Here is a 12,633-nt window from a genome sequence, read left to right as displayed (position 1 = left end):
CCTCCCACCTTTCTCCCAAAGTATAGATATTGAGATCTTTTCATTTCTCTCCTTACACTTTATTATGAAGACCACTGTCCATTTTAGTAGCTGTCCTTTGGATCAGCTCCATTGGTCAGTGGTCTCTGTCATAACATGTATAAGGACAGACTTATAGACCTCAATATGTGTACTCTGGAAGAAAGGTGGGAGAGAGGGGATAGATATGACAGAGATATGGCAGGGATAGGTATGACATTAATGTATAGGAGGTGAGCCTTTTTTCAAATGAAGCAAAACTCTCGAATGAGAGAGCACAAGATGAAGTTAAGAGTTTATAGGCTCAGGAGTAATCTAAAGAAATATTTATGAGAAGGGTGGTGGATGCATGGAATAACCTCTTGTGGAAATGATGGAGACAATGACTGTATCTGAAATCAAGAAAGTGTGGGCAGGCATGTGGAATCACTTAGGGAAAGGAGGATTAGAATGTTGTGGATGGGCTATTTGGCCTTTTATCTGCCGTCATGTTTCTATCCTATATACAATTCTGGTCTCCAGAATTGTATATTGTGCTCTAAATGAGGTCTCACCAGAGACTTCTATGGGGGCACTATTTCCTCCTTTTTCGTGCTAGCCATTCTTCTCCCTTTGTGTCCAAGCATCCTTCTGGCTTTCGCCATGGCCTATTTTCTACCTGTTTGGCCACTTTTAGAACATTAGATACAGTCGCGCCCAAGGCCTGCTCTTTTTTTGTGCACAGAAGTACTTCACCCCCTATACTGTACCTCTCCTTTGAGTTTTTGTAGCCCAAATGCATGACCATCATTTTTTTAGCATTAAATCTTAGCTGCCAAATTCTGGACCATTTATTAAGCTTTACTAAATCCCTCCTCATGTTATCCACACCATCAGAGGTATCTACCCTATTGCATATTTTGGGATAATCCACAAGGAGGAAAATCTTACTAGACACCTCTTCTGGAATATCACTCACAAACATGTTAAAAAGAATCGGTCCAAGAATCGAACATTGTGCATACCACTGGTAGCATCCCCTTCCTCAGAGTGAAATCCATTTACCACTACACTTTGTTGCCTTCCAGTCAACCAGTTCCTAACATAGTAAGTGACAGCAGATAAAAGACCTGAATGGTCCATCAAGTCTGCCCAACAGTCACATTCATTATCATTTCAAGATTTAAATCAACAATGAACATAGGCACACAATTGTGGCACGCTGCCAAAGTCTGTGAAAACAATCTACAACCATCTAAACTTCAGGAGATCATTAAAAGACCTACTTATTCAGAAAAGCATTCCCCACCGACATAAATTAGATGCATCAACTCTGCAACACAGTAAAACCTTAGACTGTACTGGACACTATATATTCCTTTCTACCCTCGATCCCTATGTACCTGAATATACCAACCTACCCGACCTAACATCAAATTGTATTTGTTTTCATACTGGACTTGGCGATTGCCTTTACAGTACTATGTAAGCCACATTGAGCCTGCAAATAGGTGGGAAAATGTGGGATACAAATGTAATAAATAAAATTATATACTTAATCATGTTTTTTCTTTGGTGTTTCTGGGACAAAGACCATAGGAGTCCGCCTGGCTCTGTCCTTATGTTCCAGCTACTGAAGTTGCCGTCAAAACCCACTCCAGCCTATACAAATCTGTCTTGTCATTTGTGGGACAAAGACTGTAAAAGTCTGCCCAGCACTGTCCTCAAGTTACAAACCACTGGAATTTCTATTGAAGCTCTCTTCAGCCCATCCTAATCCGGATTGCCATATGCAGGGCTCAGACTGTATAGGGCAACCCTGCACTGGCCTTAGTTGATGCAGCCAGAGTTGCCATCTAAGCACCACTTGACATGCAAACACAGTTTTTTAAAAATATATCATTAATTTTCTAATTAGAGATCCTCGGTGTTCATCCCGCGCCTTTTTGAATTCTACCACAGTTTTTTTCCCACCACCTCCCTCGGGAGGTCATTCCAGGCATCTACCACCCTCTCTGTGGAAAAGAACTTTCTGACATTACTCCTAAGTCTACCACCCCACAACCTCAATTCATGTCCTCTAGTTTTACCACTTTTTCTTCTCTGGAAAATATTTGTTTCTGTATTAATACCTTTCAAGTATTTAGATGTCTTTATCATATCTCTCCTGTCCCTCCTCTCCTCTAGGGTATACATATTCAGATCTTCCAGTTTATTCTCATATGTCCTTTGGCCCAAGCCCCATATCATTATTTTCGCCTTCCTCTGGACCGCTTCAAGTGTTCTTACATCTTTAGCAAGATACGGCCTCCAAAACTGAACACAATACTGCAGGCAAGGCCTCACCAATGACTTGTACAGGAACATCAGCACCTCCTTTCTTCTGCTGGTTACACCTCTCTCTATACAGCCTAGCATCCTTCTGTCTACGGCCACCGCCTTCTGACACTGTTTCATCGTCTTCAGATCCTCAGATACTATCACCCCAAGATCCCTCTTCCTATCTGTGCATATCAGCTTCTCACCGCCTAGCATATGTGTCTTCCTTGGATTTCTACTCCCTAAATGCATCACTTTGCACTTCTTAGCATTGAATTTTAATTGCCAAACCTTAGACCATCCTTCTAACTTCTTCAGATTCTTTTTCATATTTTCCACTCCCCCTGGAGTGTCCACTCTGTTACAAATCTTGATATCATCCACAAAAAGGCAGACTTTACCAACCTTTGGTAATGTCGCGCACAAACATATTGAACAGAATCGTCCAAAGCACTGATCCTTGAGGCACTCCACTACTCACCTTTCCTTCCACTGAGTGAATTCCATTAACCACCATCTCTGACGTCTGTCAACAAGTTCCCAATCCAGTTAACCAATTTGGGTCCTAACTTCAACCTGTCATGTTTATTTAAGAGCCTCCTATGAGGAACTATGTTAAAGGCTTTGCTGAAATCTAAGTAGATTACATTTAGCACACGTTCTTGATCCAGTTCTCTAGTCACCCAGTCAAAGAATTCAATCAGATTTGTTTGGCAAGATTTACCTTTGGTAAAATAATGCTGTCTTGAATCTTGTAACCTATTGGATTCCAGGAAATTCACTATCCTTTCCTTCAGCATCGCTTCCATTACTTTTCCAGTAACCAAAGTGAGGCTTACCGGCCTGTGGTTTCCATCTTCTCCTCTGTCACCACTTTTGTGAAGAGGGACCACATCCGCTTTTCTCCAGTCCCAAGGAACTTCCCCCGTCTCCAAGGATTTATTAAACAAATCTTTAAAAGGTCCTGCCAGAAACTCTCTAAGCTCCGTTACTATCCTCTGGGATGGATCCCGTCTGGTCCCATGGCTTTCTCCACCTTCAGTTTTTCAAGTTGTTCATAAACGCTTTCTTCTGAAAACGGTGCTATATCCATTCCATTCTCATATGTACCTTTGCCAGTCAATCGTGGTCATCTTTTTTGGGGTCTGGGTTAGAAGACAGAGAAGTACACCACAATACAGATTCACAGGACAAATTAATTAAGCAATAAAGTCCATATCAGGTAGCTAAACCTGTAGCCAGAAAGTTGAGAAATTAAGAGAATTCCTAACCCAGTCAGTTACTTTTGGGTCTATACCTGTACGGAACCATGTCAAATGCTTTGCTAAAATCTAAGTACACAACATATCTAGAGCTCTCCTTGATCCAACTGTCTGATCATCCAGCCAAGAAATTAATCGGATTCATCTGACAAGATCAACTTCTATTAAAGTGATGCTGCCTCAGATCCTGTGGTCTTTTGGATTTCAGAAATCTCACTGTTTTCTGTTTTAAAGGTGTTTCCATTAACTTACTCAACAAACATCAGACTGACTGTCCTATAGTTCCTAACCTCCTCTTTTTTTGTGGAGAGGTACCACATCCGCCCATTTCCAGTCCTCCAGAGCCACTCCCATCTTCAGAGAAGTGTTGAAAAGGTCAAAATGGAGATGCCAGCATTTCTTGAAGTTCCTTCCACACCTTTGAATGTATCCCATCCAGCCCCATCACTTTGTCTATCTTCAGTTTAGCTAGCTGTTTACAAAAGTCTTCTGAAAATCATTCAAGATGTATCACAGTTCATTTCATTCCTATTTATGTTTGTCTTATGCAGTCCTACTCCAGAACAGAAATATTTAAGCTTCCACTTTTTACTTAGCTTCTGTGTATTTGTTCCCTCCACCCTTGAGTCTCAGAATGCCACTTTTGTACTTCTTCTGTCACTAACATGTCTAAAAAAAAATGCCTTGTTCCCTCTTTTTACCAGATTGGCTATTTTAATCTTCCATTTGTATCTTTACTTTCCTGACTACTTTACCAGCTTCTCTTGGCTTTTCCAGATACTATTGGTTGTCTTCCTCTTTCTGCAGCTTCTTGTAGCTTATGAAAGCTCACTTCTTTTCCCTGATCTTTCGGATACCTTCTTTACCTCTTGTTTTTATTTACTTTTCTAACAAAAGGATTTGTTGCTCCTAAAATAGTTCCTTTCTAACTGCTTCTCTACATCCCCCAGATGTTCCCATCCAGCTAACAACTCCTTGAGGTATTCCCCCATCTTGACAAAATTAGTTTTAAGTTTAGAACCTTCACTTTTGAATGAACCCTCTCCACATGTACATTAATATTGAACCACATTCTCCAGTGTGATCACGGAATGTTAGATGTTAACATCGGAAATATTTTCCCCATTTGTAAGCACCAGGTCCTATATGGTCCCATCCTTTGTGAGTTCCTTTATCCTGAATTGCCTCACAACAGGGATGCCTCAGTCAATACCTGGCATTTTAAAATCACCTATTAGTAGTACTTCCCCTTTCATAACTAAATTGTGAATGTCTTCAATTAAATCTTTCTACTTCTGCCTCTGAAAGAGGTCTGTATATCACGCCAGTGAAGATAGAATTTCCATTTCCTCTTTGCAGATTAACCTACAGTGCCTCCTGCTTACCCCATAAATCTTGGAATTCTGTTGCCTTGGTATTATCTTTAACATATATTGCCACTCTTTCCTTTCTTCCTACCCTATCCTTTCTGACAATCAAGATGGCCGACAGGTAAAGAGCTCCGTGGCGAGCTCCTGAGGCCTCGGGGATTAGACCTACCTGGACCTACCTGTTCCATCCTTGAACGGACCGGAGTTGGATCGGAACCGACTGAGGGACGGCTGACCCGCGACGGCCTCACTGGATTCCAGGACTGGTGAACGAGCCCGAGGCTGATCGCGACGGTCTGCCTATCTCGTGGCCACAACTCATCCCCGACCAGATTGAGCCCAGCCGTGTCGGGATCGACCGACCTTGCCAACCGGCGGCCTTTGTGAGGGACCGCCGCGAGGTTGGGACTCCCTTGGCCCGGGTCCGGTGCACTAAGTGACCGCCAGAGCCTCGCTGCGCCCGGGAGGCGAGAAGCGTGGGGAGACGCCGGCCGCCGATCACGTGGATCGATTGGAGGAGGAGGAGGAGGAGGAGAAAGATGCACTCGGACCGCGGGCCTCCCAGACTGATCGGGAGTACCAGGAGACCCACCCGGACACAACCTCCCAGCTCTGAGGACCTTACAGGAACTCGTATGAATGCAAGCTTTGTTCCTGAATGAGATGATTGATGGCTGCCTGGGGTAATGGAGACAGAGACTGACCATATAGGCGTCCTTGCTGCAACGTACTAGATAGGCTGTCTTCCATTGCTGTCTCTTAAACATCCTTGTAGTAGATCAGGGATTTGAATTCATTGCTTGGGTGTACTAAATGACAGCTGCGCAGGGCTGGGAAACAGAGACCAAGCTAATTGGATTCCTTGCTTACATGCTTATAGATGATGGCTGTCTAAGGGTAGATTGTTCCAGCCCTTCTGCTCCAGCTTGTTCCTGTCCGCCTGATCCAGCTTCTCCCTGCATGTTCCAGTCCGCCTGATCCAGCTTCTCCATGCGTGCTCCAGTCCGCCTGACCCACCTTCTCCCTGCTTGTTCCTGTCCATCTGCTCCAGCTTATTCCGGTCTGCCTGGTCCAGCTTCTCCCTGCTTGTTCCAGTCCGCCTGTTCTGGCTTCTCCCTGCTTGTTCCTGTCCATCTGCTCCACCTTATTCCGGTCTGCCTGGTCCAGCTTCTCCCTGCTTGTTCTAGTCCGCCTGTTCTGGCTTCTCCCTGCTTGTTCCAGTTCATCTGCTCCAGTTTGTTCCAGTCTGCCTGATCCAGCTTCTCCCTGCATGTTCCTGTCCATCTGCTCCAGCTTGTTCCGGTCCGCCTGATCCAGCTTCTCCCTGCTTGTTCCAGTCCGCCTGACCCAGCTCGTTCCAGTCCATCTGCTCCAGCTTGTTCCAGTCCACCTGATCCAGCTCGTTCCAGTCCGTCTGTTCCAGCTCGTTCCAGCTTCTCCCCGCTAGTTCCAGTCGTCTGATCCAGCTTCTCCCTGCTTGTTCCAGCTCATCTGCTCCAGCTTGTTCCAGTCCGCCTGATCCAGCTTCTCCCTGCTTGTTCCAGTCCGCCTGACCCAGCTTGTTCCAGTCTGCCTAATCCTGCCCGCCTGCCTGCCAGCTTGTTCCAGTCCGCCTGCCTGCTAGCCAATCAACCAACCTGTCTGCTATCACCCCTTCAAGTTGCCTGCTTATCTGCCCATCAACAACCTGCTGCTGAGCCCTCCACCGCACTCACCTGTTCCTGCCTGCCTGCCTGCCTCCCTGCCTCCCTCCCGCTAGCTTGTCAGCCCATTGACTTACCTGCTCTCCAGCCCATCAACTTCTTCTCAACCCATCTACCAACCTACCTACCTCAGTCACTACTCATGGCCCCTGTACACATTCTCTTCCTTGCCCTATCCCTTCCTAATCTTTTTCCCCTCCCCCTACCGCTGGCTACCGCTGAAACTCACTGCCCACCCATGTCCTCTCCAGTCCTACTCACTACTGTAATACCCTATTCACCCCCGTCCCTCACCACCTCACCATCTCTCTTGTCCCCCTCCTCCTTCCTAGCTCTCAACCTTCAACACTTCCTTCCATTAACCCATCCCCATTCCTCCTAAGTGCATCCCGTCTTCGTCGCCTTTGTCACCCTACCTCCCCCACCCTCCTCCGCACTCTCTTGCTCCTCCTACTATCTGCGGGAGACATCAATCCCAATCCAGGTCCCCCCCACCTGTCCTCCTATCCATGCAAACGATTCCGGGATGTCTCCAATCTCATCTCTATTCCCCTCCTCCCCCCATCTTCCCTCCCCTTCTCATGTGCCCTGTGGAATGCCCGATCGGTCTGTAACAAACTTCCCTTCACCCACGACCTCTTCATCTCTCGCTCCCTTCAACTGCTCGCCCTAACTGAAACCTGGCTCTCCCCTGATGACTCTGCCTCAGTCGTGGCCCTATGCCATGGAGGTTATCTCTTCTCCCACACTCCCCGCCCAGTTGGCCGCGGTGGAGGCGTCGGGTTACTACTCTCGCCCTCCTGTAGTTTCCAACCCCTCCTCCTACTGCAATCTCACTGCTTCTCATCCTTTGAAGCCCACGCCATCTGTCTATTCTACCCATTGCCACTCAGAGTGGCAGTCTTTTACTGTCCCCCTGATAAATCTCTCTCTTCCTTCCTCACTGACTTCGATGCCTGGCTTTTTGTTTTTCTTGATCCCTCATCTCCGTCCCTCATTCTCAGAGACTTTCACGTACACGCTGATGACCCATCCGACTCTCACGCTTCTCAGTTCCTCACTCTAACATCCTCCTTCAACCTCCAGCTGTGCTCCACCACCCCTACTCACCAAAATGGCCATTGTCTCGACCTCGTCCTCTCCTCTTCCAGCTCACCCTCCAATTTTCACGCCTAAGCTCTTCCTCTTTCTGATCATCGCCTGATCACCTTCACACTTCTTCACCCCCCTCCCTCGGCCCCGCCCAACATTAACCACTACTTCCAGGAATCTCCAGGCTATTGACCCTCCCACCTTATCCTCTAGTATTTCTAATCTCCTCCCCTCCATCATGTCCTCCGAGTCTGTCGACAAGGCTGTCGTCGCTTACAATGCCACTCTCTCCTCTGCTCTGGACACCCTCGCACTATCCATCTCCCGTCCCACAAGGCGTACTAATCCCCAGCCTTGGCTGACCCCTTGCATCTATCACCTTCGCTCCTGCGCTCGATCCACTGAATGCCTCTGGAGGAAATCTCGCACCTACTCAGATTTCCTTCATTACAAATTCAAGCTATCCTCCTTCCAGTCCTCCCTATTCCTTGCCAAACAGGACTACTACACCCAATTGACCAATTCCCTCAGCTCCAACCCTCGTCGTCTCTTTGCCACCCTGAACTCCCTCCTCAAAGTGCCCTCCGTTCCCACCCCCTCTCACTCTCTCCTCAATCACTGGCTGACTACTTCCGCGACAAGGTGCAAAAGATCAACCTTGAGTTCACTACCAAGCCACCTCCCCCCCTTCACCCCTCAACCCTCTCCCTCAACCAACCAACCCTGGCCTCTTTCTCCTCCTTCCCTGAGATCACCGAGGAGGAAACCGCCCGCCTTCTTTCCTCCTTGAAATGCACCACTTGTTCCTCTGATCCCATCCCCGCCAACTTACTTAACACCATCTTTCATACTGTCACCCCCTCCATCTGTCATATCCTCAACCTCTCTCTCTCCACTGCAACTGTCCCTGAAACCTTCAAGCATGCCGTAGTCACACCTCTCCTCAAAAAAACCATCACTTGACCCTACCTGTCCCTCCAACTACTGCCCCATCTCCCTCCTACCCTTCCTCTCCAAAATACTTGAGCGCGCCATTCACAGCTGCTGCCTTGATTTTCTCTCCTCTCAGGCAATCCTCGATCCGCTTCAATCTGGTTTTCGCCCTCCACACTTGACAGAAACAGCACTCTCTAAAGTCTGTAATGACCTGTTCCTTGCCAAATCCAGAGGCCACTACTCCATCCTCATCCTCCTCGATCTATCCGCTGCTTTTGACACTGTCAATCATGATTTACTTCTTGCCACACTGTCCTCATTTGGGTTTCAGGGCTCTGTCCTCTCCTGGTTCTCCTCCTATCTCTCCCACCAAACCTTCAGAGTACACTCTCATGGATCTTCCTCCACCCCCATCTCGCTCTCTGTTGGAGTTCTCCAGGGATCTGTTCTTGGACCCCTTCTTTTTTCAATCTACACCTCTTCCCTGGGCTCACTGATCTCATCTCATGGTTTCCAGTATCATCTTTATGCAGACGACACCCAGCTGTATCTCTCCACACCAGACATCACTGCGGAAACCCAGGCCAAGGTATCGGCCTGCTTATCCAACATTGCTGCCTGGATGTCCAACCGCCACCTGAAACTGAACATGGCCAAGACCGAGCTTATCGTCTTTCCACCTAAACCTACTTCTCCTCTTCCTCCGCTCTCGATCTCAGTTGATAACACCCTTATCCTCCCCGTCTCATCCGCCTGCAACCTCGGACTCATCTTCGATTCCTCCCTCTCCTTCTCTGCACATATCCAGTAGACAGCCAAGACCTGTCGCTTCTTCCTCTTCAACATCAGCAAAATTCGCCCTTTTCTTCACCCGAACTCACATCCACGCTCTCATTACCTCTTGCCTTGACTGCTGCAACCTACTCACTGGCCTCCCACTTAACCATCTATCCCCCCTTCAATCCATTCAGAACTCTGCTGCACGTCTTATATTCCGCCTGAACCGATATACTCGTATCACCCCTCTCCTCAGGTCACTTCAGTGGCTTCCAATCAGATACCGCATACAGTTCAAGCTTCTCCTTCTTACCTACAAATGCACTCAGTCTGCAGCCCCTCATTACCTCTCTACCCTCATTTCCCCTTACGTTCCCTTCCGAAACCTCCGCTCACAGGACAAATCCCTCCTCTCATTACCCTTCTCCACCACCGCCAAGTCCAGGCTCCGCCCATTCTGCCTCGCCTCACCCTATGCTTGGAATAAACTTCCCAAGCCCTTACGCCAAGCCCCCTCCCTACCCATCTTCAAATCCTTACTCAAAGCCCACCTCTTCAATTTTGCTTTTGGCACCTAGCCTTTATACCTTTCAGGAAATCTAGACTGCCCCAATCTGACGACCCCTACTTGACTGTTTGTACATTTGTCCTTTAGATTGTAAGCTCTTTGAGCAGGGACTGTCCTTCTATGTTAAATTGTACAGCGCTGCGTAACCCTAGTAGCGCTTTAGAAATGTCAAATAGTAGTAGTAGTAGAATAGAATATAGCCTGGTATAACATTATCCCAGTCATGGGTCTCCATGACCACTACCAAATCTAAGTCAGCCTCGTCTATCACAGCCTCTAAATACAGAACTTTATTTTCGATATTATGTGTATAAGTATTGCCATATTGGGAAAGACCAAAGGTCCATCAAGCCCAGCATCCTGTTTCCAACAGTGGCCAATCCAGGTCACAAATACCTGGTAAGATCCCAAAAAAGTACAAAACATTCTATACTGCTTATCCCAGAAATAGTGGATTTTCACCAAGGCCATTTAATAATGGTCTATGGACTTTTTCTTTAGGAAACCGTCCAAACCTTTTTTTAAACTCCCCTTTTTTAAACCACCTTTACTACATTCTCTGGCAACGAATTCCAGAGTTTAATTACACGTTGAGTGAAGAAAATGTTTCTCTGATTTGTTTTAAATTTACTACATTGTAGCTTCATTGCATGTCCCCTAGTCCTAGTATTTTTGGAAAGCGTAAACAGACGCTTCACATCTACCCATTCAACTCCACTCATTATTTTATAGACCTGTATCATATCTCCCCTCAGCTGCCTTTTGTCCAAGCTGAAGAGCCCTAGCCACTTTAGCCTTTCCTCATAGGGAAATCGTCCCATCCCCTTTATCATTTTCATTGCCCTTCTCTGTATAGCCTTCCAGATGTTACCCTTTTTTCCATTTCTAAAGAGGTATTCATTGTGTTATTTATCTGGGGGCTTTGTTAACCATTCCTCAATGATTCTAGTTTAAAGTCCTCTTCAGTAGGTTAGCTAGTTGCTGTGGAAAACGCTTCATCCCTGCATTGATAGGTAGGACCCCATCTCTACTCAATAGCCCCTGGAAAATCATACTGTGCTCCAGGAAGCCAAAACACTTAAGATGACACCACCTATGCAACCATGTATTAATCTCCAGTATGTGATCTTTGCGGATTTGGTCTTTACTCCTTGACAGGGAGGATTGAAGAGAACACTACCTTCGCACCCATTTCTGTCACCCTGTCTTCCAGAGACATGATGTCAATTTTTGATGTGTTCTGTGGAGTACCTAGCAGTATCATTTGTGACAACATGGATGAGCAACATCAGATAATGGTCATTAGGCTTGATAAGTCTCGATAAACGCTTTGTAATGAATCTTTGCACTAGGCAGACAGCACACAACTCCTGGGACATCAGTCAGGTCAATAGATGGATGCCTCTGTACCCCTCAGAAGGAATCACCAACCACCACTACCCTTCACTTTCTAGTGGTCATTGACCTGACAGCTTTGGGGAATTTGAACTTATGTTCTTCCTGTTCCTGGGATGTTCTCATCTCTTCCACTTCCAGTGATGCATACTGGTTCTTCAGTATCAGAGCGAGTTGAATTGGAGTATCAATTCTGCAGGATCTGGTAATCTGTGTCCAGTTGTCTGCTTTCAGCGTATCTTTTTCTCTTCTGCTGGAGAGCCTCAATTTTCTTCAGACTTCTTCCTCCACAAGAGATTGGGATGAAGATAAAACTCACAACTGGTTCTAGGATACAGTCATGGAAGCTCCCTTGCTACTCTAGATGGAATACCTCTTCTGGTCAGTGGTCTTCATCATAAAATGTATGAGGGCAGACTTAAGGATCTAAAAACATGTATATTTTGGAAGAAAGGCAGGAGAGGAGAGCTAAGATAGAGATCTTTAAGTACTTCCATAGCTTAAATGCACAGGAGGTGAATCTCTTTCAATTGAAAGGACGCTCCAGAATGAGGGGGCATAGGATGAAGGAGAAAGGGAAAGACTCAAACATAACCTGAGGAAATACTTCTTCATGGAAAGGGTGGTGAATTTGTGGAACGGCCTCCCAGTGGAGGTAATGGAGACAAAAACTGCTTTTGAATTCAAGAAAACTTGGGACAAGTACATAGGATCTCTAAGGGAGAGGAAGGGATGGTAGATAGCCCGGATAGACAGACTGGATGGGCCATATGGTCTTTATCTGCCTTTATTTTTCTATGTTTCTATGAGCTTGCACTCCCCCCCCCCCCCCCCCCCCCACACTCTACGTACGACCTCCATCACGGGGCATATTTCACTTGCAGTCTGTTCCCCAAACCCACGCCTTTTCCTACTCCTTCCTCTTTCCTGGAGCCTAATCTGTCCAAATGGAGGAGGAGGATGAAAGCGGTTGTATATCAGACCATATCTTTTTTCCTCCTCCTCTGTATCCAGCATGCGTGCTGAACTTGAACTGTGAGGTTCTACGGTGTCCCACACGATTCAAATTTGGCAGTCGGCCAATCAGCCCAGATGCAGAGGAGCAGGAGGACATGTCCTGCCATGCAGCTGCTTTCCTCGTGCACTGTCCCACACTTGTGCACATTATGCTCCAGGTAAGATGGGGATAGGATTAGGGATAAGATTACAAGTTT

The 12,633-nt window shown here is 46.6% G+C and overlaps 1 protein-coding gene across 2 annotated transcripts in view; it reads left to right on the top strand.

Moving 5' to 3' along the window:
* Positions 1 to 12,633, top strand: part of DUSP22 (dual specificity phosphatase 22) — a 231,116-nt gene that overhangs the window by 87,425 nt on the left and 131,058 nt on the right. The window contains exon 3 of one of the 2 annotated variants that reach the window (XM_030210957.1): positions 12,434 to 12,594. The exons of the other annotated variant lie outside the window; for it this stretch is intronic. Coding sequence (XP_030066817.1) covers positions 12,532 to 12,594 — 63 coding nt within the window. The 5' untranslated portion in view covers positions 12,434 to 12,531. The remainder of the gene's footprint in view (positions 1 to 12,433; positions 12,595 to 12,633) is intronic. 2 annotated transcript variants of the gene reach the window in all.

Source organism: Microcaecilia unicolor, chromosome 1 (assembly GCF_901765095.1).
Source record: "Microcaecilia unicolor chromosome 1, aMicUni1.1, whole genome shotgun sequence".
Classification (NCBI taxonomy): Eukaryota; Metazoa; Chordata; class Amphibia; order Gymnophiona; family Siphonopidae; genus Microcaecilia; species Microcaecilia unicolor.
Note: the sequence above shows the minus strand (reverse complement) of the source record. Positions and strands in the feature narration are given on the sequence as shown.